This window comes from Panthera leo, chromosome B2 (genome assembly GCF_018350215.1).
Source record: "Panthera leo isolate Ple1 chromosome B2, P.leo_Ple1_pat1.1, whole genome shotgun sequence".
In the NCBI taxonomy this organism is placed as follows: domain Eukaryota; kingdom Metazoa; phylum Chordata; class Mammalia; order Carnivora; family Felidae; genus Panthera; species Panthera leo.
Window position 1 is genome coordinate 79566806 of NC_056683.1, and position 26381 is coordinate 79593186.

Below are 26381 nucleotides of genomic sequence, written 5' to 3' on the forward strand. Positions count from 1 at the left end.
GTATCTTGCTGCATTTGAAGTTTTAAAAGTAGAAATTCACAAGGCACCTGGGCAGCTCAGTTGGTTGAATGTCAACTCCTGATTTAGGCTTAGGTCATGATCTCAATATCGATTGTGAGCTCAGCATGGATTCTCTCTCTTCCTCCCTCTCTGTCCCTCCCCTGCTTGTGTTCTCTCTCAAAATAAATACATAAACATTAAAAGAAAAAAAAAAAAGATCCACATGATAAATCCCTGCTTAAATTTACTTCCATAACCATACATGGATGTTAAAATTAATGGGCAAAAGTGTGAGGAGGAACAAAATTTACATAGTTTTAAAGTATTTATTAACTACAAAGGGAAAGACAGGAACTTTCCAGTGGAAAAACCTGGCAGAGATTGCCTTAACTAAATCAAGGTCAGCATCACCAGTAATAAGACTTATCAACATCATGAACCACTTGATATGATACACTGAGAAGGACACATTCTTGCCTAAGTACATAATCTTGTTCCAACTGTGTGGAAACAATAGACAAATCCAATTTGAGGAACGTTCTACAAAATAATTGATCGATACTCTTCAGAAGTGTCAAGGTCATGAAAGATGAAGAACTGTCACAGATTGGAGGAGACTTGGAAGAATGACCAGTAAATCAATTTGGGATCCTAAAACAGAAAAAGGGTATTTTTGGAAAAATGGCGCAATCTGAATAAGGTCTACAGTTTCATTAATAGTATTATACCAATGGTAATTTCCTACTTTTCTTTAAAAAAATTTTTTTTAAATGTTTATTTTTGAGAGTGAGAGAGACAGAGCGTGGATGGGGGAGGGGCAGAGAGAGAGAGGGAGACACAGCATCTGAAGCAGACTCCAGGCTCTGAGCTGTCAGCACAGAGCCCGATGCAGGGCTCGAACTCACAAACCATGAGATCATGACCTGAGCTGAAGTTGGATACCCAAACGACTGAGCCACCCAGGCGCCCCTCCTACTTTTCATACTGTACTATATAGTATGTAAGATGTTAACATTTGGAAAATTGGATGAGGAATATGTGTAAACCATGTACTATTTTTGCAACTTTTCTGTTAAGTCTAAAATCAGTTCAAAATAAACAAGCTCTCCAGGTTGACACTAATGTACCCTAAATTTTAGGACCTGCCACTAGCCTAGATTGTTTTGGGGCTCTAGTTGTACTATTTGCATTACTTTTCTTTTATTTAGCTTCCAAAATCAACATGAAGTATTAATCACCAAATATAAATTCTGAAAATATCTTTAACCAAGGAAATATATGTATAATGGTTTAAAACACAATATGCACAGAGGCGCCTGGGGGCTCAGTTGGTTAAGCACCCAACTCTTGCCTTCAGCTCAGGTCATGATCTCACGGATCATGGGTCCGAGCCCTGTGTCATCAGCTCCCTGCTGACAGTCTGACAGTGCAGGGTCTGCTTGAGATTCTCTCTCTCACTCTCTTAAAATAAATAAATTTTATTTCCCCTTCCCCTTCTCTCTCTCTCTCTCTTAAAATAAATAAATTAAACAGAACTGATTCTATGTAGGGACAAGCCCAGGAATCTTAGCTCTGACTTGCCATACACTGGTAGTATGACTTTGAGAGAAAGTCACTCCTAGTTCCTGGGTCTGGGTAGAATCATCTATAATTGAGAGAATGAAACAAGGTATGGTCCTGTACATGTTCAAAATTCCATGAATCTATTATATAACCTGCTCTTACTTTTAGCAAGATGAAAATAAGGAATAAAAGATTAACACTACTTCATTAAAAGTTTTGAAAGCCAAGGACCCAAAAGGCAATTTGGTTGATAACAGTCAGTAAATACAGGAAAAACCTACAACTTCACCAAGAAGCAAGGAAATGTAACTTGAAACGATACTAAGTTTTTAATAATCAAAAAGAGGTTTTTTTAATAAAGAGCACAAGTAGGGGGAAAAGGCCCGAGAGAGAGAGAGAGAGAGAGAGAGAGAGAGAGAATCTCAAGCAGGATCCGCGCCAGTGCAGAGCCTGACATGGGACTCAATCCCACGACCCTGGGATCATGACCTAAGCCGAAACCAAGAGTCAGACACTCAACTGACTGAGCCATGCAGGCACCCCAATAATCAAATTTTTTAATGCTAATACCCAATATTAATAGGAATATAGCAAAATGGATATTCTTATATTCTCTTATATATTCTCTTATATTATTCTCTTCTTATTCTCTTATATTCTCTTATATATACACTTATATTCTCTTAATAGCATAAGCCTATAAAATCTTTCAGAAGGACATTTTGGCAATATGTATCAGAAGCCACCAAAACACAGGACACCTGGGTGGCTCAGTCAGTTAAGTGTCCAACTCTGGCTCAGGTCATGATCTCACGGTTCATGAGTTCAAGCCCCACATCAGGCTTTGTGCTGACAGCTCAGAGCCTGAAGCCTGTTTGGGGGGTCTGTCTCCCTCTCTCTCTGCCCCTTCCCTGCTCACACTCTGTCTCTCCCTCTCTCAAAAATAAATAAAACATTAAAAAAAAAAAAAAAGCCACCAAAACTTGTCTACCCTACCCTTTGACCTAATTCCATTTGCTGAAGTTTTTCCGGATAGCCAAGATGTACACAAATATTTAGTGCAAAAAAAGGTCATCAGAGACTACTTACAACATTAAAATCTAGAAACAATACAAATTTTGAACAATAAAAGAAGCTAACATAATCATTAAAATGATGTGACAAAAAAAAGATTTAGTGAATTAGAGGTCTGTAATAAATTCAGTAAAGGTTATGAAGTAGTATTTATCATATCATTCCATATAGACAGAGACATAGCTATAGATGAAAATGTCTGAAATGTTATAAAGAAAATGTTGAGAGTGATCTCTGAGAAGCTTATCAATAATTATTTCTTTTTTGCTTATTTGTTACTTCTAAGTTTTCTAACTGAATCTACTTTGTAATAAAAAGAGACAATAAGGGGCACCTTGCTGGTTCAGTGGGAAGGGCATGGGAATCTTGATCTCAGGGTCATGAGTTCAAGCCCCACACTGGGTGTAGAGATTACTTAAACAAATAAATATTTTAAAAAAGAAACAATAGGGGCGCCTGGGTGGCTTAGTTGGTTAAGCGTCCGACTTTGGCTCAGGTCATGATCTCGCGGTCCGTGAATTCGAGTCCCACATCATGCTCTGTGCCAACAGCTCAGAGCTCAGAGCCTAGAGCCTGTTTCAGATTCTGTGTCTCCCTCTCTCTGACCCTCCCCCGTTCATGCTCTGTCTCTCTCTGTCTCAAAAATAAATAAACGTTAAAAAAAAAAAGAATAAAAATCTAAATTGTGTTTTTATGCTTAATGAATTAGGAAAATTTTCATGATATAAATGAGTAAAAACAATACGATATAAAACTATATAAACAATATAGCCCCACTTTTGTCAAAAGGAAAGAAGGGATGAGGGAGGGAGGTGGGGAGAAAGAAAATCTCAGAAATTTAACATGGGGATTTAGCTCCAGATGGTGAAATTGAATGGTTTTATTTTGTTCTTTATATTTTCCCAAAGTTTCAAAGTATTTTTATAATGAACATGTGTTGTTTATAAAGAAAAAAAAAAGGCATTTTAGTAAATGTTACTATTGGCACTCTGTTGGGAATTTTTTTATCCTAAAAAAATTGGTAAATCATGCCCTAGTTGCTAGCAAAAATCCCTAGTGTGTCAGTAAGCTGGTATTTCCCAGTTTAAACAGTAGGGGGGGGAATAAGTATCTCTGTGAGTTTAGTTGCTTTGGCTTTATTTTATTTTTATTTATTTACTCATTTACATTCACATATAATATGTATTTGTATATATTTACATTATGTCATATTTATCATTTACTCATATATTATTTGTTTTTCTTTTATTTATTGGTGGCTCTATTGAGCATATTCATGTCTTCCCTTTTCAGAATCATGATGCCAGCCCTGTGTTTTGAGGACTCTTTAAAGAATGTGCAGAGGCTGGGGTACCTGGGTGGCTCAATTGGTTAAGTGTCCAACTTCGGCTCAGGTCCTGATCTTGTGGTTTACAGGTTCAAGCCCCATGTGAAGCTCTGTGCTGACAGCTCAGAGCCTGGAGCCTGCTTCAGATTCTGTGTCTCCCTCTCTCTCTGCTCCTTCCCCAGCTCTCACTCTGTCTCTCTCTCTCTCTTAAAAGTAAATAGACATTTAAAAAAAATTTTTTTTAATAATGTACAAAGGCTGAACAGAAGTTAAATACTATCTAACTTTAATGTTGTACAAATCCCCTCCTTTATACAGGGATCTCAAGGGGTCACATGGTCCCTAACACCATGCAGTAGAGTGGACCAAGAGGGAGGCCACTGGGGCCCTCCCTGGTAAGGGACTTTACAGTCTGGCAACAAGGCTTTGGCCAGCTTCACTGCCAGAAAAGCAAAAGCTCCTGGGAAGATGGTCTGGTGCCACCTCCTCCTCTGGCAGCTGCGTCACTAGAGGGCAGGCTGGCTCACAGTTCCCAAAAGCCTGACTGAGCTGGGTAGGAGCCAAGGGGGCCTGGTGACTAAAGCCTGGAAGCTTCCACAGGCATGCTGCTAACGGCCCACATTCAACGAGCAGAAGTAATAGGAGTCCGAAGTGAAATATTTCATTTAAATCACACACACAAAATTACCTTTTCTTTCAAAGCTTTCCTCTCTGACAAAGCAAACAAGAGCCAGGAACTTTGTCACCTCCTTTAAATAAAGAACTGTTGTGTTATTCAGCTTTATAATGGCTGTTGATTCCTTGTCATAGGGGGTTCCTGCTCCATCTTCTTTGAGGCTGAATAGGGACAGAAACCAGAACATATTTGACTATTGAGAAAAACTACAAACTGTAACCCAGCAACAGAGACCAGCTTTAACACACAGAATGATAATCGTAACGAAAAGTTGTTTACAACTACAGTGCCTTACAGCAAAAGTCTCAGAAACACACAATCACAAGAATGTACACGGTGTATGACAATCCCTTCCTGCTGACACAATGAGTGGCTGTTGGGGAAGGTGGGCAACTCTTCAGGCACCTGAGGTACACAGGTGAGGGATGAAGGTTAGCTCTTCTCGCCTGCATAGCCCACGGGGCTTCTTGTTTTCTTCTGAAAGAACAACCAGGCTGTCAAAAGCATGGTCTGATGAAAGACCAAGAAGGGCTGAATGACTGTTCCAAATTACAGAAGCCTAGGGAGACACAACAGCCAAGGACTGGCTTAGAGCCTGAATCAGGGGAAAGAATTGCTATAAAAGACAGATTTGGAACCACTGGTTAAGATTTGAATACGGACAATATATTAGATAATGCATTAATGTAGCCATGCTAAATATGCTTAATTTGATAAACTGTGGTCCTATGAAAGAATGTCTGTTTTTTTGGAGAGATAAACACCCAATTATGTAGGATCAAAGAATCATGATGTCTGCAATTCACTTTCAAATGGTTTAGCAAAAACAAATCAACAACTGTATTAGAAAAAGAAAGAGCAAATACGGGAAATTGGTAAAAATTGGTGAATCCCAGTGAAGGGTACGTAGGAGTTCACTGGACTATCTTTGCACATCTTCTGTAGGGTTGACATTTTTTCAAAATAAAACGTTAAATAAGTATACTGGTCTATTTAAGAAAGTGTGGCCTGCAGACACAGATGACTTGGGTTTGAATCCTAGTCCACTTATTATGGGAACTGGGCAATGTGAGTGAGTAGCTTCTTTGAGCCTTAATTTTCTTACCTGTATCCTAACAGAAATTACCTCAAAGTTTCCCAATGCAATGAAATAACAGACATACAGCACTGAGCACAGTGCTGAAAACATGTAAAATGCACAATGAATGTTAACTATTGTGTTAACTATTATTACTAGTATCGCCTTGAATGATCAAAACTGGACCCTCTGAAGACACTAATGTAATCAGAGTTATGATTTCTTTCCTCAGAGGCAAAAGAGCACTTCCCTGCACCTTTTCTGCAACTGTGTGTGTATGCATGCATGTATGTATTTTTGCTTCCCAAATTAATGAATAATTGACCAGAAATGATTAACTAGAATTGTGCTAGACCTTATTAATTCAACATAATAACTCAGCTGGTGCTAAACCAATCCCTTTGCATTATAAGAGCCAGCTTTTACTATGCGACAGGCACCATTCTTAGCTTTTACCAGGAATTATCTATTGTCTGGCCTAAGAATCCTCTAAGCCAGGTATTGAGAGGCAATAGGATAATTTGGTCAAAGCTGACGATGGGGGTGGAGCCAGGACTCAAACTAATGTAATTTCAGAGTTAATGCTTTTAATCTCATAAATATCACAAGGAAGTAGCGTGCCAAACCAGATTAAATGAGAAGCATGAATTGTAGAGTATTTCAAAGGAAATGCAAGCTTTTAGTTTTGAGATTATTTTAAACTGGCACATATACGCATGGCTGCTTAAAAGTAAATTGTGGAAGGTAGTTTTTTTAAAAAAAGGATTCGACTCACTGTAATCTACCAAAACGTGAAAGAAAAATCTTTAAGAAGTGTTGGATCTCTGATGTTCAAAACGCTTTATCAGAATTCTTAACTTCCTTTGTACCATTTTTAGCTGCTGTGTTTCTATACTGTATTTCCCTTACTAATAAGGAGTGTTCTGAGAACAATAAACTGAAACACTGGACTTTTTTCACCCAATGAAGAAAACTGCATTTAAAACTTCCAAGTAAATATAATAGTAAACAGACACCAGGCACTGTTTGCCAACAGCACTTAGTAACACAAGAAAATTCTTAGGTGGTAATGTTAAATGAACAAAGCAGGATATATATAAAATAACATATACAAAGTGACCACATCATCCTAAAAATTACACAGAGAAATAAGAATAAAATATATGAAAATGTTAATAGTGACTGTCTCTAGATGATGAGGTTAGGGGCTATTTTAATTTTATTCCTTATGCTTTACATATTTTCTACAATGAGCATGGATTACATTCATAATCAGAAAAAAATAAACATTAAACAAATTGGAAAAACAAAAAAGATCCAAAAAATAACAAGTAAAAATTGGTGAAGCATTACAACTGCAACTGCTATCTATTTTCTACCACTCAAGTTTCTAGCCACAAAGCAATGAAAACACAGGACGATGTAACGTATTGTAAAGTGTGCATGCGTGTGTGTGTGTGTGTGTGTGTGTGTGTGTGCGTGTATATTTGGTGAACAGAAGCTCAGCAGATTCCTGAGCAGACTGAGTGAGGCACCAGATCACCTGCCTCTGGCTCTGCTGGTCTCCAAGGAGCAGCTGGGAACTGGCAGAAGTCTGCTTCCTTGGCTGCTGCCAGTTAACTGCGCTGGCTCCTTGTGGCTCCAACAAGCACCAAGGAAACTCCAGAGCCCACGCCCCGATTTGTGACCCAGGTTCTCAGGAACACTGCACTCCACCTCAGAAAAACAATTTGACTCCTCCCGATTCCGCCTGCCTCATGTTTGTTTTAGCTGGGTGAAAGGAACTCTGATTAACATCATTTACATGAACAGCTTACCACTTACACCCAATTACCATATGGCACAATAATGATTATGCATATCATTAAATATGTGCCAGATTAATTGTGTTTATTGTATTTGATTACCACAGCAATCTAGACTGTAATCAGGGTATATTCAGTTTCCATGACTATTTCAAGGTCATCCACTTGTAGCTGAAAAACAATAGAATGCTGTAGAGCAGTAATCTTGGGCAACAAGGTCTATTTCTGAAGCCAGATGGCAGTGTTTAATAATAATACTAAAAAGGCAATAAACTTGGGAAATAAGGTCTGTTTCTAAAGCCAGATGGCAATGTATTACAATAATAACAATAACAACAATAATAATAATGGAAGCTACCTTTATCCAGGGTCTACCAGGTAAAGCCTAATGATACTTCATCCTCACTACAGTCTTGTAAGTATCACTTTCCCTATTTCAGAATGGAAGGGACCGTGCATGCACGTGTGTATAACATAGAGAATCTGAACTGAGGGGGCAAAGGATTTTCAGATAGTGGAAAAGAAAAATGGGAAGACTGAGACCCTCACAAAGGCTGAAGAAGGAGGCTGTGTGAGGCAGGTGACAGCTGGTGAGTAAAAAGGAAGATGAACACGAGCTTTACCTCATCAATGACTGGATAAGCATGTAGATCCAATATAAATCAACGGCAACAACTTGCTATCTTAAGACAGACAAACTAATTCATATCCATTCACTGTATACAACACCCATTCAGGAAATTTAAAGTCATGTAGAAATGTTTCTATGTCTGGTACCACAATCAGTTTTCCCCACTCCTGGTTTACTTTATATTATTCTAAATGTACAGCAAGTTCTGTTTTCTAAGAATCTAAGACCATAATAATAAACAGGTAATATTGTTTGCTTGGTTTTATAATTCTCTGCTGCTCATAAAAGAAGACAAAGTGTGTTAAAGAGAATCCAGAAGTTATTTCCTATAATGAAGAAGGTAATAGAAGTGTTGTTAATAAGAGATATGTATTCAGAATTCTAGGATCTTAGTCTCTCCCAAGTGTATATGACATTATGATATGATGACAGATCAGTAGAAGAACCAGGAATCAGTTAGACTTAAGTTCAAATTCTAGTCCTATCTTTTATTGACAGTGTGAGCAGGGGTTAGAAACTTAACCACTCTGAACCTCAGTTTCCCCATCTGTGAAATGGGGATAGTAATTCCCATTTCCCTATTCCCATGGAATAGCAGGGAATTAATGATGTAACGTAATATGTTTATTAGCAGAATACCAAGCATTTACTCAATAATTTTTTTATTATTGCATGCTAAATGGTATATTTATAGATCTCAGTTATTTAAAACAAAAGTATTAAAATCATATAAGTAAATGCAAATGTTACAAAGGTTGTGAAAGGTTTCATTTTCTAATCTTAAGTATGGCTTGATCATAGCCTTTAGGAATATTTTTCCTACCCAGGGGCACCTGGGTGGCTCAGGCGGTTAAGCATCCAACTTCAGCTCAGGTCATAATCTTACAAGTTCATGAGTTCCAGCCCTGCATTGGGCTCTCTACTGTCAGTACAGAGCCCACTTCAGACCCTCTGTCTCCATCGCTCTCTGCCCCTCCCCCATCTCTCTCTCAAAAATAAAAATAAACATTTTTTAAAAAAGGAAAATAATGGGGTGCCTACGTGGCTCAGTCAGTTAAGCGTCTGACTTCGGCTCAGGTCACGATCTCGCACAGTTCGTGCGTTCCAGCCCTGCGTCGGGCTCTGTGCTGACAGCTCAGAGCCTGGAGCCTGCTTCGGATTCTGTGCCTTCCTCTCCCTCTGACCCTCCCTACTCACGCTCTGTCTCTCTCTCTCTCTCTCTCTCTCTCTCTCTCTCTCAAAAATAAATAAACATTAAAAAAAATTTTTTTTATTGAAAAAAGGATAATAAAAAGAAAGAATATTTTACTTACCCATAAATACAAGAGATGTCAATAACCACATCGATCATATCACAGCAGAGTTCATAGGTTTGCATATCCACTGGGGTACTATCAGTTGCAATATAAATTTTACTGACCACATCAAAGAGAAATGCCTTTTCAATTCCAGAATTCTGAAACAAAAAGAAGATGCTATCTTAAAGGTACAGCTGATTTCAGAACACGTCATTGTTACATAAAAAAATTATATGCCATCCTCAGTGTAAAATATAAATGAGCAAAGATTAATTTGCTAAAATTTTGTTCTTTTTTATTACAATTTAAACTTCACATAGGGGCACCTGGGTGGCTCAGCAGGCTAAGTGTCTGACTTCAGCTCCGGTCATGATTTCACGGCTCAAGCATTTGAGCCCCACATTGGGCTCTCTGCTGTCAGTGCAGAGCCTGCTTCAGTTCCTGTCCTCCTCTCTCTTTGGCCCTCCCCAGCCTGTGCTTTCTCGGTCTCAAAAATAAATAAAAACATCAAAAGAAAACAAAAAAATTTTTAATAAAAACTTTAAAAACCTCACATAAACCTTTATAATGGATTTGCATATGAAATGGAAAATTCTTATTTTTCATAAATTATTTACTTTAGGTAAACAAACTGGGCAGTGTTTCCTGGCTCTTAGAGATGTACCTGCAGTTAGGAAAAGGCAAGTAAAAACACTAATTTTACTGACTGTAGATTGTAAATAAATTTTAAAAAGCTAAACAAACTCACCACTATACAGTGACAGAGTAAATATGCATACAGCCATCACATCTGACTCAACTGAACAGAAGAGCTTGCCTAGAGCTGCCGGTTTATAGGACTCATTCAGCCAGCACATCATCCACAGTGTTAAACATACACAAATATTTAAAACAATATATCTTTTCTTTCTAATATTTATTTATTTTTGTGAGAGAGAGTGTGCACAGGGGAGGGGGCACAGAGAGAAGGGGACAGGGGATCTGGAGAGCCTGATGTGGGGCTTGAACTTACGAACTGGCAGATCAACACCTGGGCCAAAGTCGGAAGCTTAACCCGCTCAGCCACCCAGGCACACCATCACCAAAACCACCCTTAATGTTCCTTACATCTGGTAGGGCTCTATCAACACTGAATGACTGCCTACAACTTGAATAAACACTGTATCAGTGAAGTACAGGAATCGTTTGGGGAGTTAAATTTTAAAGACTATGAAACAGTTATGTAGTAGCAATCTTCCAAAGTAATATTTCAGTGACCTTGCAATGTTGTGAGAGCAAGCAAAAATAAGACTGTTTTCACTTCAAAAATAAGACTGTTTGCAATATTAGTCTAAAATTCTGCAAATGATTCTACAAGGATGATAATTATGTACTTACTGAGATAAAGATGTTTAGCAAATTCTCCAGGGTGGGGAGTTGTGGAATCAGTTTCTGAACCACTTTGCTAAAAGCTTCAAATATTGAGTGATCATATATGCTGGTCAAATAGAAGCTGAAAGAGAAAATATTTCATCACGTTTTCCCTTTGACTAGGGAACAGATGGCTGAGGCCATGTCATGACACCAGTACCCAGCCCTCTGTATCTAAGTCCGTACACACACATTCTAGCCCCCTGTAGAATTCAATATGAACTCGGTAAAAAAGTGAACATGTCTTAACAAGGCATTCTTCCCCAACTCCCAAAAAGCAAGAATTATACCCATTTTTCTACTGACTGGCTGGACTGGAAAGCTTAAAAATGCAGTGGTATGTGCCCGTATGAGCTTTCTTAGTTCTCCAAGATTCCACACCAGATCATCTTTACAAACACCTGTTAGGTTAGTAACAGCTACATTATTGGTATTGAAGCATCTAATTTTTTCATTTTCCAATTTGCAAATTGAATGATGCATATACCTCCCCATAAAAAATTAATACAGGGGCGCCTGACTGGCCAGGTGACTCTTGATCTCGGGGTTTTAAGTTTGAGCCCCACATTGGGTATAGAAATTACTTAAAAATAAAATCTTAAAAAACAACTAATAGAGAAATGATTTTCCTCTGTACTTCTATTTGAAGTGTTTTCAGAGTTCTCTTTTACTTGTGCATATAGATACTATCATATTCATCACAAACTGTAAACTTCGGCATTGATTAACTTCCTGGATTATGTTCTTGAGTTTTATCTAGTGTTTTTCACATGTGGGAAAAACATTAGGTTTGACTATTTGCTTAAAAAACAAAAACAAAGGTTGGGGGTGGGGGGCGCCAGGATGGCTCAGTCAGTTAAGTGTCCGACTTCGGCTCAGGTCATGATCTCATAGTTCGCTGGTTTGAGCCCCGCGCCGGGCTCTGTGCTGAGAGCTCGGAGCCTGGAGCCTACTTCAGATTCTGTGTCTCCCTCTCTCTCTGCCCCTCCCCTGCTCATGCTTGCTCGCTCTCTCTCTGTCTTTCAAAAATAAATTAAAATAAATACATACATGAATGAACGAATAAATAAATAAACTTTAAAAACAAAAACAAAACAAAGGGGCACATAAGTGGCCCAGTTGGTTAAGCCTCTGACTCTTGATTTTGACTTAGGTCATGATCTCACAGTTTGTGGGTTCGATCCCCACCTTGGGCTCTGTGTTGATAGCATAGAGCCTGCTTCGGATTCTCTCTCTCCCTCTGTCTTTGCCCCTCCTCTGCATGTGCACACATGCACACACAAGCTCTTTCTCCCAAAAATAAACAAACATTTAAACAAAAACCAAAAAAAAAAAATCACCAAAAATTAGAATTAACACATGCAAAGTTTGCTTTTCCCAAATACTGTCCTAATGTGTATAACACAAAATAGGGTAAACAGGTGAATTACTGCCCATGCCAAATCATTCATTGTGACTTTGGACTCCACATCTGCTAACTTGTCAATTAATGTGATCGCTGAGAAATTTCTGTTCTCACCTGAGGTGAATTTTTTCTAATCCAGCATCTGCAAGGTCATCATTTGCCCTCTGGTGAATATCTCTTTGGGTTTCAATTTTGTGGTCATCTGACAGACCATCCACTTTATGAATAAACACCTCAAAGTTGATGTCGGTGTTCACTTTGTAGGCCCTTGTCACGGTGAGGTGGAGCCTAGCCAAGGCTTCCATGTAATCGTCCTGGGAACAAAGGCACATTCCTGTCAAGGGAGGCCAAACCTTTCTAAGCTGCCTTCCACAGACACTCTTTTTCCCCCCAGCTTTATTGAACTTTGATTGACAAATAAACACTCCATATATTTAAAGTGTACAATGTGATGCTTTGATATACGTATATGTCATGAAACGATTCCCCCAGTCAAGTTAATTAATCTATCCATCACTTTATCTCACAGTTACCTTTTTTTCTTTCATACACACTCCTAATCTGTAAATCGTGTGGGTACAGCCCCCCAAAATATTTTGCAAAAGCCCAAATAAAAACTAGTTTCATGGAATTCAAGTTTGAAAACTTAAGTTTCATTAACGAAGAGATGAAAAAGAAAGGCTGGAAAAACACAGCTATAGGCAGTTATGATTTAGCTTGATGACAGTCATTAAGATCAGAGTTGAAGTTTTATGAATTCAAAACGACTCCATACCTAGGACCTTCCCTGGGATACTATTCTTTCCCAATTTTTTAGTCCCTTGGTGAACTGTGATGAACAGTTCAAGGTGAAAACATGATATGGGTCGCTGGGAGGATAAGGAAGGAGCCAGGAGGAAAGGTTTAGGAGCCACTAGTCTAGACCAGAGGTCAGCAAATCATGGGCCAAACTGGGCCCACTGCATGTTGTTTACGAGTAAAGTTTTACTGGGACACAGCCACACTCATTTATATATATTGTCTATGGCTGCGTTTGTGTTGCATTGTTAGAGATGACTGGTTTTCTTCTACGGAAACTCCTTGGAAATGGTACAGCCTGCAAAGCCTGAAATATTTACCATCTAGCCCTCTACAGAAACCGTTTGCTGACCTCTCATCTAGAGTAATGACCCCAAATAACACAATACTACTTTTTTCTCCTTCCTACCAATGACACGTTTGTAACAATATGATGAACATCTGCATACACATCTCCCTGTTTAAGAAATCAAACAGTAGGAGTGCCTGGCTGGCTCGGCTGGAGGAGCGTGCGACTCTCTTTTTTTTTTTTTTAAGTAAGCTATACACCCAACACAGGGCTCAAACTCACAACCCTGAGATCAAGAGTTGCATGCTCTACCAAGTGAGCCAGCCAGGAACCCCAAGTTTGTAACTCTTGATCTCAAGATTATGAGTTCAAGCCCCACAATGGGTATACAGATTAAATATATAAACTTAAAGAAAGAAAGAAAGAAAGAAAGAAAGAAAGAAAGAAAGAAAGAAAGAAATCAAACAGACACTGAAGCCCCGTGTGTCTCTCTCCATCCTCCCAGCCTACGCCATCACTCTACCTCCCACACTCCAGAGGTAGCCACTATCCTGAGTTTAGTGTTTATTCTCAGTCATCTCTCTATACGTTACTATATACATATGTATCTCTAAACACCATACAGAATTCATTTACGTCATCTTGAAATGTGGAGGGAGGCTGTCTGAGAAAGGACACAAGGGAACCTTTTTGGGTGATGGAAATATTCCATATCTTGACTGTGAAGTGGTTACAAGGTATATACATTCATCAAACTCACTGAATTGTATGTACACTCATAATGAATGCATTTTGTTGTATGTAAATTACACCTCAAAAATTGTTCTTGTTTATGTCTTTAACTAAAGAGGGGAGTCAAGCAGTTAAGCAACCTTGTTGGTGAGCAAAACTAGCCAATGTCAAGAGAGTATCACATCAAAAGATTAGAAATTGCTACTGTAACTTGCCTGCCAGGCATATAAAATGATCTGATTACCAACTAAGTGATGAAGTGGCACATACCTACAAGGACTAAAAATAACATTTAAAAGAAGAACACACTTGGTTTATTAGGGCAGAGGGATTATGGATGATTTTTACCCACTGTGTTGGTTACTATCTTCTACAACAAATAAAAATTCGGGGAAAATACACTGCCTTGTTTCTATTCCAAAATTAGATCTGGGGGGGCGCCTGCGTGGCTCAGTTGGTTAAGCGTCTGGCTCTTGGTTTTGGCTCAGGTCATGATCTCATGGTTTGTGGGTTCGAGCCCCACATCAGGGTCTGTGCTGACAGCGCGGAGCCTGCTTGGGATTCTCTCTCTCCCTCTCTGCCCCTCCCCCACTCACTCTCTCTGTCTCTGTCTCAAAAATGAATAAACAAAGTTAAAAAAAATTATATCTAGGAATTACAGGCAGGTCACAATCACCAATGCAGATGAAGCCAACATTCCATGGTGGATCTCAAGGCACATGTGAAATGGCTTCAGGGGGCCAACAGGGGCCCTGAGATGGGGTACATTTTGTGGGCTCTGCCTGGGGGGCCGGCAGTGTCATGCATTTAGCTCACAGGAAATCACTCTTGATGTTTTCATTCTCATTTATTTTACAACGTTCTGTGAGGACACATGTTCTCCTTGGTGATATCTTTATCTGGCAATACTGGCATTGTGAGGGATTCACAAGGAAAAAATAAAAATATGAGGCGTCAGACCAAAAGAGCCCTGCTTAGAAATAAAGGCAGTGACTTCAGGCTGCCAAGACTCCTTGAAGTTTGCTTTTCTTTTCAGTGCTTGAAACCACATCCTATAAATATTCCCCAAAACATGGCTTTTACAGTCTGCTTCCAATAGAAAAGTATATATTAGACTCTGAAACAGTTTCTCTAGTTATTCCTTCTTTTTAGTAAATGACAGCTCTCAACAATATTTTTCCTACATTTTAAAAAGTGGAACCTAAAAGGACCAATTTCTCAAACATTCTTACACCTTTCTCTGCCCTACAGCTAGGAAAAGGAAAAAAAGAAAACAAAACACATATTTACCAACCCAAATTTAAGTTCCATTTTTCATGTTCAGGTAAAAAATAAAACCAAATTACAGCTGCAATTTAAAAACAGGCAAGTGAACCTATTTTAGCCACCTTATAGCCATATCACAAACACCTAGGATAGAGTTGCACTGGACACTTGAATTCTATAAATGCAAATTGCTACATAAGCACAACATGGTATTGAAGTGAGTACTTACTAAGCTACTGTCTTGAAAAGATGAGTCATCTGACTGGAATCTACTTCCCCAAGGGTACGGCTACTACTGCTGCTACCTAGTTCAGCAAGTCCAGAAACAGCAGTGGGAAAAACTGGAGCTTAGAAGAGACAGATGAGTGGGACACATCCAAGAGCTCGCCCTCCATCCAGCAGCGTGCACACAACCCAGCTGCTCTTCTAAGATCAAGCTCCCTAATTTATGGTGCTGGCAGACCTCAGCAGGAAGGTAGGGGCTCCTGCCAAGGCCACAGATGGGCCAGAAAACGGGTCAGCACAAGTGGGACAGCCGGGAAAGCAGTAACTGACAGCAGGCCCTGGACCTGATGCAGGTGTCTACAGCATGCATTTCCGGATGGGCCCATGGGAGGGGAGGCACTGTTGTTCACAGATCAGGCACCAGAACGCAAAGTCGCTCCCTTGCACACCCCCACCGAAAAATAAAGAAAGAGCCCCTTCTAACATATGGCCACACTCCTACAGCTACACTGTTAGTACACAGTGCAATCACTTGGAACTAAAAGGCTTAGCTGAAAATTTCATTATTATATTAAACAGGCACCTAGTTCCCTGAATGAATTTGTGATGCTCTCAGGCATGAGCAGTCTTCTCAGAGAATGGTTTTCCAAGCATGCGCTCAGAACCATTGTTACTAACAGTTTCCACATCCCTTCCTCCCTAACACCATCAGCATTCCTGGAAGGGGCAGGTGTGCTGAGCCCACCTGTCTGATTGTTGGTCCAGTTTCAGGGAAATAGCATGTCCTGAACTTAGAGCTGGTTTAGTGCATTCTTGAAGGACTTACTGCCATTTATTCCCCCACAGCTACAAAAGAGGGCCCTTGGGGGGTACCTGGGTGGCTCAGTTTGTTAAGTGTCTGACTTCAGCTCAGGTGATGATCTTGGGGTTCATGAGTTCAAGCCCTTCATCAGGCTCTGTGCTGCCAGCTCTGAGCCTGGAGCCTGTTTCTGATTCTGTGTCTCCCTCTCTCTCTGCCCCTCCCCCACATGCTCTCTCTCACCTTCTCTCTCTCAAAAATAAATAAAAACATTAAAAAAGAAAATAAAAAAAACAAACAAACCAAAACAAACCTGAGGCTAAGCTATGCTTCCAGGACACTTTCTAAGAGAGCCTGGACATGGAGAGTTTGAAGAGTGTCATTGTCCCAATTCTGTTACCTGTACTCTTTCCTAATACTGGCATGCCTGAGATGCACCTGCTGTCCTGCTGCTTCCCTTCCCCCTCCTCCCCTTTAACTGCTGGCCTCCTACTTCACAGGAGAAAGGCCCAGAGTACCAAAGAGACAATTCAGAAGACTAGTTTGAATACTGATAAAGTGAATAACTAATACCTAGGTAACAAGGGTCTTCACCAGCCAAGGGGTCCCCATGTCTTTACTTTCAAAGTTAAAGGAAAGCCCAATCAGGATGTCTCTTGGTAAACTACTAAAAACAATCCTTTGTGGTAGAAAACAGGACAGCTTAGAGGATATAACTTGAGTTTAAATAATTGAGCAAATGCTGTAACTCAACCAAATCCATGTACTTATTTATGTGAACAAGGTTTCTCAGTGCTTACATCTACACAAACAAAAGTAGAATTGATCCTAAATTCTTATTCAAGCATGAATAATTAAGTGGGAAAATATCCAGCATCTTAAGAGATATACTCATCAAAATGTTACTTTTTATATTTAATAGTTACCTATAAAATACCTAACAGTTACACTGTCAATCAATTGTGTACTAGTAATAATTACAATAATTTAATTCAGAAGCAAAACTGCACCCTTAGAACTTTGCCTTCCTAGTTAAGAGTAAACATTTTCAAATGTAGACTTATACACATATTTTTGTTGCAGAGAACCTGTGCAGTTTTATGGATGTCTGCCAAGAGTTTCACGGGGGACACGTATTTGCTGTCTTTGGCCCGTATGGTGGTCCCCTCCGGTTGTGAGGTTTCTGTGATTCGCTGAGACATACTCAACTCAACTCACATTGCTCACTGCTCACTGGTTAGGAATGCACAGAGGGAGCCTTTTCCCCTTTACAAACTCCCCCACCCCCACCGAAAGCTGAGTGGAGCCAAGCTGTGAACTCAGAACTCAGACAGACAGCTAGAAACGCCAAACCAAAACCATCACAAAGGAACTGGTTTGAACTGGGGGGGGGGGGGGGGCTGGGGGGGGCGGGGCTGCACTTCCATGTACCTGAGACTGAGCTTTACCTGGGAGTCTATGACAAATATCAGCGCTCCTGTTCCCCGGAAGATCATCTCATAGTCAAATGTAGGGTCAAAAAAGTCAATCTGTCCTGGGAAGTCCCAAATCTGAAAATTAACAAAGGAGCTATTGGAAACGTCTTCCCTGCAGATCTTGTTCGTGCTCTCCAAGAACAGTGTTTCGTTGGGAGACATTTTGTGAAAGACAACTTTCTGAATAGATGACTTGCCGCTTCTCCTCAGGCCCATGAGCAGGATTCTCGGCTTCACCTCAGTGCTGAAGGGATCGCTGAAGTCCAGAACTGGAGAAACCACAAAACAAGAATGAGGGTGAGTCGCCGTCACAGTGGTTAATTAGAGGACTTTCACTTCCACCTCAGATGGGATTTATGATTCACTGACAGTGCTACTCTTCCAAATGCCATGAGTGCTAACTACCTCACTCCACTCATGGAGGGCCTGTTAGGAAGTGCAGAACACTGAAGAATGCTGTGTCACTACCTGTCACACCATTCCAGAGGGCCAGAAAACCTGTACAATTCCTCATCACAACCAGCAAATCTGGAGTGTGAGGAGTAGAGGTTTCCTGGAGCAAACTGTGCAGGGAAAAAATCCAGCCTTAGCATTCCATAGCAATGTCTTCCTTGCCTAGATCATCAGAGTCTCTATGCCGTAAAGGGATGCTTATGCATTTGAGTTATGCATCAAATAGAGAATTTTGGACTTTATCAAAATTTAAAACATGGGTGTTTCAAAGGATACTGTTAAGAAAGTGAAGACAACCCATAGAATGGAAGAAAACGTGCAAATCATGTATGTGATAAGGGCCTAGTATCCAGAATATATAAAGAACTCTTACAATTCAACAGTAAAGACAACCTAATTAAAAAAAAAAAATGGGCAAAGTACCTAAATGGACATTTCTCCAAAGACACAAAAATGGCCAAAAAGCACATGAAGTGAGGCCCCCGCATCATTAGCGATCTGAGAAATACTAATAAAAACCACAGTAAGATGCCATTTCACACCCACTAGGATGGTTATAATCAAAAAGATCAACAGTAACAAGTGTTGATGAGGCTATGGGCTAATTAGAACCCTCATACAGTACGGGTACAAATGTAAAATGATGTGTTTTGAACAGCTTGGCAGTTTCTCAGAAGGTTAAACACTGAGTCACCTCGTGACCTACCAATTCCACTCCTAGCAATATATTCAAAGAAATGAAAACGTGTCCAATATTCCTTCTGACAACACCTCTTATGTCTTTCTCACTCCCTGGTCCCACTCTAATTCAATAGTAACTGGAAAGTGATTCTTTTTTCTCTTACTGTAACTAACAATAACCACATGAAATGATAACTCTTGTCTAGACAATGATAACAATCATCTAGAACACATTAATACTTGATAATGTCTTAGTGAATTTCATTTACTATATATAATATTTTGATGTTTTAATTTGCAGCAGGTTTAGGTAAACACACAAGTTTCAGGTAAAACAAGAACTGAAAAAAAGTAAGCAGGTACAGATGTGCGCAGCCACTATTCCACTCTATGTAACACTTCACCCCCACCCTACCCACACATTCTTTTCCAGTCCAGCTCGACCCAATTCAACAATCTGCTGATAATATACTATAGAAGCAGTAATGCAGAAGTAAAGCACCCAAAAAGTCACCAGCTCTCTTCTTCATCAGTCATTATATGCTACTCACTCTCAGTACTGTCATTACAAGTCAGTCTTGGTAAAAGCAGGGCATAAATTAAAAGAGAAAACAGGGCTTCCAGTTTTAAAATTTTCAGACTGATAACATGTCATGGTCTTCCCCTCCCTCAGTGAATCCCTAAAAATAACAGAAAAGGTATAAACCATAAATAAATGGATGAACAAATAAACATAGATACCTGAGCTTGAAGCAAACAAACAAACAAAACCCCTCAAAGTTGAGATTACAGAGAAATCCCTAAGAAACACCAAGGTCAGACTGAAGAGGGAACCTGTAGCCCTTGACCAGAATTAGTAAGATTCTGCTGCAGAAGGTAGAACTGGTGGGAGCCCAAACCGGAAAGGACATGAAGACAACCATCAGGGCTGTTATTTGGAGAATCATAGTGAGAAGAAGCCAGTAGGTGAACTCTGTGCACTACTCCTACCACCCAGTGCACACTTCCAGGTGGGAGCAGACTATAGAAGCTTGTGTAGGAGAGGGGAGGAGGTGCTCTAGGAGCTCAGGATGCCCAGAAAGACGGGGGGCTACCCACACTTCCACCCTTCAAGTACTCTGATCTTCCCTAACTCACTACAGTGTGTGGATTCAACAGCTAGAAGCAGTACTATCTTCTCTCCAGACATTTCCTCAAATGTCTAACATACATACACTTGAACATACATCTGAAGAAGCAGAGTTCATAAAGGAGTCAGAGTAAAGTTTCAGGTATAATTAAAATCTTCAGAGAAAAGGTGGTATCCACAAAACAGGAACAGACAATTTCAGAACAAGAGCAACCATGGAAAATATGGCCTTAGAGACCTTAGAAATAAAAATGTAATTGTAGGGGGGAGGTTAGATATATGGATTGAAAAGCAGAATAAGAACAGATTAAGAGGGCAGTAGTGAACTAGAACATCCAATCCTCTCAGAACGTAGTACAAAGGGATAGAGTGCTGGGAAGTATGAGGCAAAGGTTAAAATGACATCAGGAATAGTCATCTCAAACCTGTAGAAAATATAAATACTTGTGAAAATGCATTAGAAAAGGATCCAGAAGGATGTGCAGCAAACAAAGAGTGCATGAGTGAAAGATTTGGGGGCAATCATCAAAGGGATTTGGCTTTGATTTCATTTAAAAATTTTTAGGCTAATTTATTTATTTATTTTTTAGTAATCTCTATACCCAACATAGGGCTCAAACTGATGACCCTGAGATCAAGGGTCATATGCTCTTCCAACTTAGCCAGGAAGGCACCCCCCTGGCTTTAATTTTAAAAAGGAAACACATTTATATACATATATTATTAAAATTAGTTTCAAAAAAAATGTTTAATGTATAGCGAGTCATGGAAGACACAAAAATATTTCAAAATATTAAATATTCTTTAAGTTGTGATTTCAATTCCACATTCTCTTAAGTGCTTGTCATAAAGTTTTTGTCTTTTTATTATTATTTTTTTAATGTTTATTTACTTTTGAGAGAGAGAGAGACAGAGTGAAAGCAGGGGAGGGGCAGAGAGAGAGGGAGTCACAGAATCCGAAGCAGGATCCAGGCTTTGAGCTGTCAGCACAGAGCCTGATGTGAGACTTGAAGTCACAAGCCACGAAATCATTACCTGAGCTGAAGTCAGACGCTCAACCGACTGAGCTACTGAGGTGCCCCCAGACAGCGAGAGAATCTTAAGCTGGCTCCACACTGTAAATGCAGAGCCAGACATGGGGCTTGAACCCACAAACTGTGAGATCATGACCTGAGCTGAAATCAAGAGTTGGAAGCTTAAAACTGACTGAGCCACCCCGGTGCCTCCAAGGAAAAAAAAAATAATGTATTCTCAAGGACAAAAATGGAAACCTCAAGAGCTGTAGTTACGCTATCATCACCTCACCAACAGCTAGTGTTAGATCAATGCAAAGAGTAGGAGAGAAATGCCCATAGGCAGTGGGTTGTACTCAGTGTATTATAGGGGTTATGAACGCAGACAAAGCAGTGCAGGATTTGGATGGGGTTGATGGGGATGGAGGGGAAGGATGCTCTCCAAGAAGAGCAGAGCCCAAATGCAGGTAAAGGCACAATGCCTTTTGTAGAACAGGAAAATACGCAAGCGCTGAAAACTCTGCAACTACCATATGCCAAGTACTGTGCTAGGCACTCTCCACTCTTTATCCCATTTAACTCCTTCAGGAATACATAGTATTATTTCCACTTCACAGTTAAACAAATTTCAGGCTTAGGAAGGTCAAGTAGCATTCAGACTGAGGGCTGGCCCATCCAAAAGTCTATCCAATCTTTCCTGCTGTGCAAAACTCAATCCAACCAAAGAAAGCAAAACTCCACACCAAATTATGCACAAACACAAAAATATCTAAGTGTCTGTAAGCGTCTTTGTTTCTTCCCAATTTATACTGCTGAATGTCAGTCTAGATTTTAACTTATCTTCAGCAGGGTCTGCAAGTGTCTATGCGGCATGATCATCCACACTGTTGCCCTGGAGGATGGACCTCCTCCTCCTGGGAGAGTGGGGAGGTGATGGAGGCCACTGTGCAGAGAGGAGGTGGTGTATATGCATGTTTACGTACACGGACAGGGTGGGAAATGAGATACACATGCCACTGCAACATACACACACAGTTAGAAATATTTCCTTTTTCCTGCCAATTCAAGCGTGAGCCACCAACGGTAAACTGTTGGGCAATGGTAGGCCAGGTCAGCAAGGGTACCATCAACTCTGTGGAGACTCCTCAGACCCATACAGATGCATTTTACATTTAGCTGATATGGACAGAAATATACGCCATGTCAGGTACCTTGCTAGACCTTTCTGCAAACTTTTATACTCCCTCCACCCCCATCCAATGAGGAGGTACAAGTCTGTTTGCACCTGAGGATTCTGGGAAAAGGAAGGTGCCCAAGCTCATAGGGATGGTATGTGGTATCTTCACCTAGGCCTTAGCCAACAATCAGATGGCATTCAACAAAAACTGCAACAAAGAAAACAGAAGAGATTAGGAAATAACAGAGTACATCATGCATAGTAAGAGCACATACGACCAGTAAAACTCTTTTAAATTTACTTACACATATGTGGTGCTAGTTTACAATATAAATGTATTTGTTATGTGAACCACAGTGAAAAACACTTTGCTATTGATCAGGAGAGGCTTTTTACAGCACAGAGGACTGCTGACAAAAATCCCTCCTCTAGGGTCACCTGTCTGGCTCAGTTGGTAGAGCACGTGACTCTTGATCTTGGAGTCATGAGTTCAAGCCCCACGTTGGGCATAGAGGTTACTTTAGAAAACAAAGAAAAAATTGATTTGCCATTGCTCTCAAGGGTGATGGGCCTCTAGGGTCTGATACAGATCATGTAAATATATATGTATACGTATATGTATATATATATGTTTATACGTATATGTATATAATATACATATATATATATATATATATATATGTATGTATGTATGTGTGTGTGTATGTTTTAAGGTCTTTTAAAATTTATTTTGAGAGAGAGACAGAGAGAAAACAAGTCAGGGAGGGGAGGCGAGAGAGGAAGGGAAAAAATCCCAAGCGGGGTCCTCACTGTCAGTGCAGAGCCCCACTCAGGGCTTGAACTCATGCACCTCAAGATCATGACCTGAGCAAGCTGAAATCAAGAGAGTCGGATGTTTAACAAACTCAGCCACCCAGGCCTCCAGATCATGTATGTATTTTAAAAAAATCTCTCCCCTAATCCTCTCCCACCTCCCCTCAAGTATCTCTGCTTCTGAAACCCTGTGGGGGTTTGCAGAGCCTCTCATCCCACTCTGGGAGAGGTAGCAAGGAGTGCACATTAGGAAATGCAGCAGCCAACCTCCTGGCCTTCTAGACCTCTGGCTGTCTCCATTAACCTTTCCCTGTGCATCACCACTTGCTCAAGAACATCCTGAGAGGGGCACCTGACTGGTTAGTTGGTAGAGCATGTGACTCTTGATCTTGGAGTCATGAGTTCGAGTCCCACATGGGTACAGAAATTACTTAAATAAATAAATAAATAAATAAGGAAAAAAAAAAAAAGAACATCGTGAGAAAGATAAAAGTGTGGAGAAGAATGAAGGATGAGAGCTGCAATGAAAGGGTTAATACTTATTTAAAAAAGAAAGATCAGAAAGGAACCACAGGATTTGGGACTGGAGATGGAATCCCAGGGAGGACTCTTTAAAAGTGTCAGCAGGTGTGCAGAAAGTTCCCGAGGAGGTGAAATTTACCAGAGGGCAGTTTGTTCAGTTTCATAAAGGTTCCCTGATCATCTGCCAAGTGTGTGTTAGATGGGGCTGAGCCAGGGGCTGCAGACACAAAGAAATGATTCATTCCTTAGTGATTTGAGGAGAAAACAGACAAGAAAAACTGACAGTTACAGTGCACTGCTATCTAAGGTGTTACGGGCTCAGAGAGAGGGCTCCCTGGAGAAATATCTGAGTCTTAAAGAAAAGGAGGCATAAAAGTGATGAATGAGGTAAAGGTCATGCCAGGAAGAGATCCTGGCCTTCCTGGAGTTTAAGGAATGTAGTTTAAAGGCAAGAAAGGGCTGCACAGAGTCCAATGGCTTCCCACAGCATTTCACATAAAATCCAAACACCTTCTTTCCCCCAAAAGGCCCTACATGGGCTGTCCTCTCATCCCGGGCCTGGTTTATCTTCCTTACTGATTCCCTATCCTGCAACCAGACTGGCCTTATGGTTCCTCACCTCCTCCTCACCTCCCCGTTGGACTTGCTCCTCCCTCAGCCTGGCAGGCTTCCGTTAGCTTTCTTCCCACTCAGCCCAGCAGCGATTTTACCTCCTCTCAGCTGAATGAGGCCCCATCACTTCCTGATAATCCTGTGTCTTCTTACTGCCATACAAAACTATCTTTTTACTTTGTACATTTGTCTTCTTGTCTGTTTATTGTCTGTATATATTGTATGTATTGTCCCATATATACACAGGCAAATTACAAAGCATATGGCATGAGTCCAATAAATATCTTTGAATAGGTTAGTTGATACAGAAGTCTGTTATCTCCATAGCAAACAAAAACTGCAACAAAGAAAATAGAAGAAGCTGGGAAATACCAGCGTACCTCATGCATAATATGAGTACACACTGCTAGCGAAACTCTTTTAGGTTTACTTAGACTTATGTGGTGTTAGGTTCACAATATATACATTTTATTGTGGATCCCGGTCAAAAATATTTTGTCAACCACTGCTAGACTCTGCTAGCTCATCAATGAGATGCTGAGAAGTTTAGATTTTACCTTGAAAGCCAGGAGGAAATCACTAAGGATTTTAAGGGGAGACTAGTATGATCAGATTTACGCTTCAAGAAGTTCATTCCAGAAACAGACTCCCTAGGCGGGGTCAGTGTGGAGACAGTGAAGGGGTTTGGAATAAGCCACTGTGGCATAAAAATTATATTGAGTGAAAAGTTTTTGGGAGTCCCTGAAATCCCTTATTTGCCTAAAGCAGAGCCTCCCAAAAGAACTCAATTGCCACAAATCTTCCCTGAAACAACTCTAATCTCTCAGTGAAGAAGGAGACAAGTCAGAAGAGAAGTTGACACCACACCCAAACAGATGTGGTCCCTGATGAAGGAGCGTGGGGCAAGCTAAGGGCACAATGCAGGCTAACAGCACCAGTCCGCCCCCGACCCCTGCCGCCCCCCAGGTGGGACATGTATGATATTCCTTGGGCACTCCCGGCTACGCCAAAACAAGAAAGGGCAAAAAACAAAGGATTAAACTGATAAGAGTCTGCACCAGTTTACCAAAAAAAGGCCATCCCATCACAGCCTGAAGTCCAGGAACTCCCCGTGGTCTTCAGGTTACTGATTTGCTAGAAGGAAAAACAACCTTAGCTTGACAATAGCTAGACCTCCAGTAAGTCTTTAGCATGTGAAAGTCTCTTTAGAAACTCCCTCTTGACCTTATCTCCCCGACTCCATAAATTGGTCACCTCCATGCTTGCAGTGCAGCTCTTCCAGCCCACGGGTCCTGTCCCCAGACCCCATGCTTTATCACCTTTTTGCACCAAAGACGTCTTCAAGAATTCTTTCTTGGCTGTCGGCTCCAGACACCCCACCATCACCCCAAAACTTCCTCCATCCCCAAATAACCCTACCTCCCATCTTTTCTCCGGCGGGCCCATTATCTTTCCAAAAAGTCATTTGCTTTCCCATAAATGCCCTTTCCCCAACTCCCTTCCAAGAAGTCATTCATTCTCACAGAACTGCCCCTCAGCTCCTCCCAACCCTCTATTAAGATGGTAATAAAGCCTGGAATTCTAAACACCTCTCTTTTTTTTTTTTTTTAATTTATTCACTTAAGTAATCTCCACACCCAGATCAAGAGTCACATGCTTTTCCAACTGAACTAGCCAGGCACCCCTCTAAACACCTCTTAAATTGCATTTTCTGTGTACTCTCATGCATTAGTATATAACTAAATCTGTTTTTCTCGTTAATCTATCTTTTGTCAACTGACAAAAGTTTAATTTGCAGGCTCCCAATTCAGAACCTAAGAGAAAAGAGGATAAGTTTTTCCTCCCCTGACAGCAGTTAGGTTGTTCTATAATAGGAAAAGATAGGATTCAGTAGGCAGACAAGGAAAGATGAGAACCTGAGGTTCCTGGGTGGGGAAAAACACGTATTTTGGAACAATGCTGGGATTGCCTAACCACAGCAAACCCCCTCAGGCATAAGGTTCCTCTTAAGAATGTAACAGATACCACCTACTCCCCCTTAAGTTTCCCTCTGGAATTTGACTAAAGACCTAACTAAAAATAAGTAGTAGACCATAAAACGTAGGACCCACAAGGAACATGGCTGTAGAC

The 26381-nt window shown here is 40.5% G+C and overlaps 1 protein-coding gene across 1 annotated transcript in view; it reads right to left on the minus strand.

The window, feature by feature from the left end:
- Window positions 1–26381, minus strand: part of RRAGD (Ras related GTP binding D) — a 40103-nt gene that overhangs the window by 5541 nt on the left and 8181 nt on the right. The window contains exons 2-6 of the mRNA XM_042939354.1: window positions 17825–18120; window positions 12382–12581; window positions 10830–10944; window positions 9468–9610; window positions 4653–4801 (exon numbers count right to left, since the gene is read on the minus strand). Of these exons, the coding sequence (XP_042795288.1) occupies window positions 4653–4801; window positions 9468–9610; window positions 10830–10944; window positions 12382–12581; window positions 17825–18120 (903 nt within the window). The remainder of the gene's footprint in view (window positions 1–4652; window positions 4802–9467; window positions 9611–10829; window positions 10945–12381; window positions 12582–17824; window positions 18121–26381) is intronic.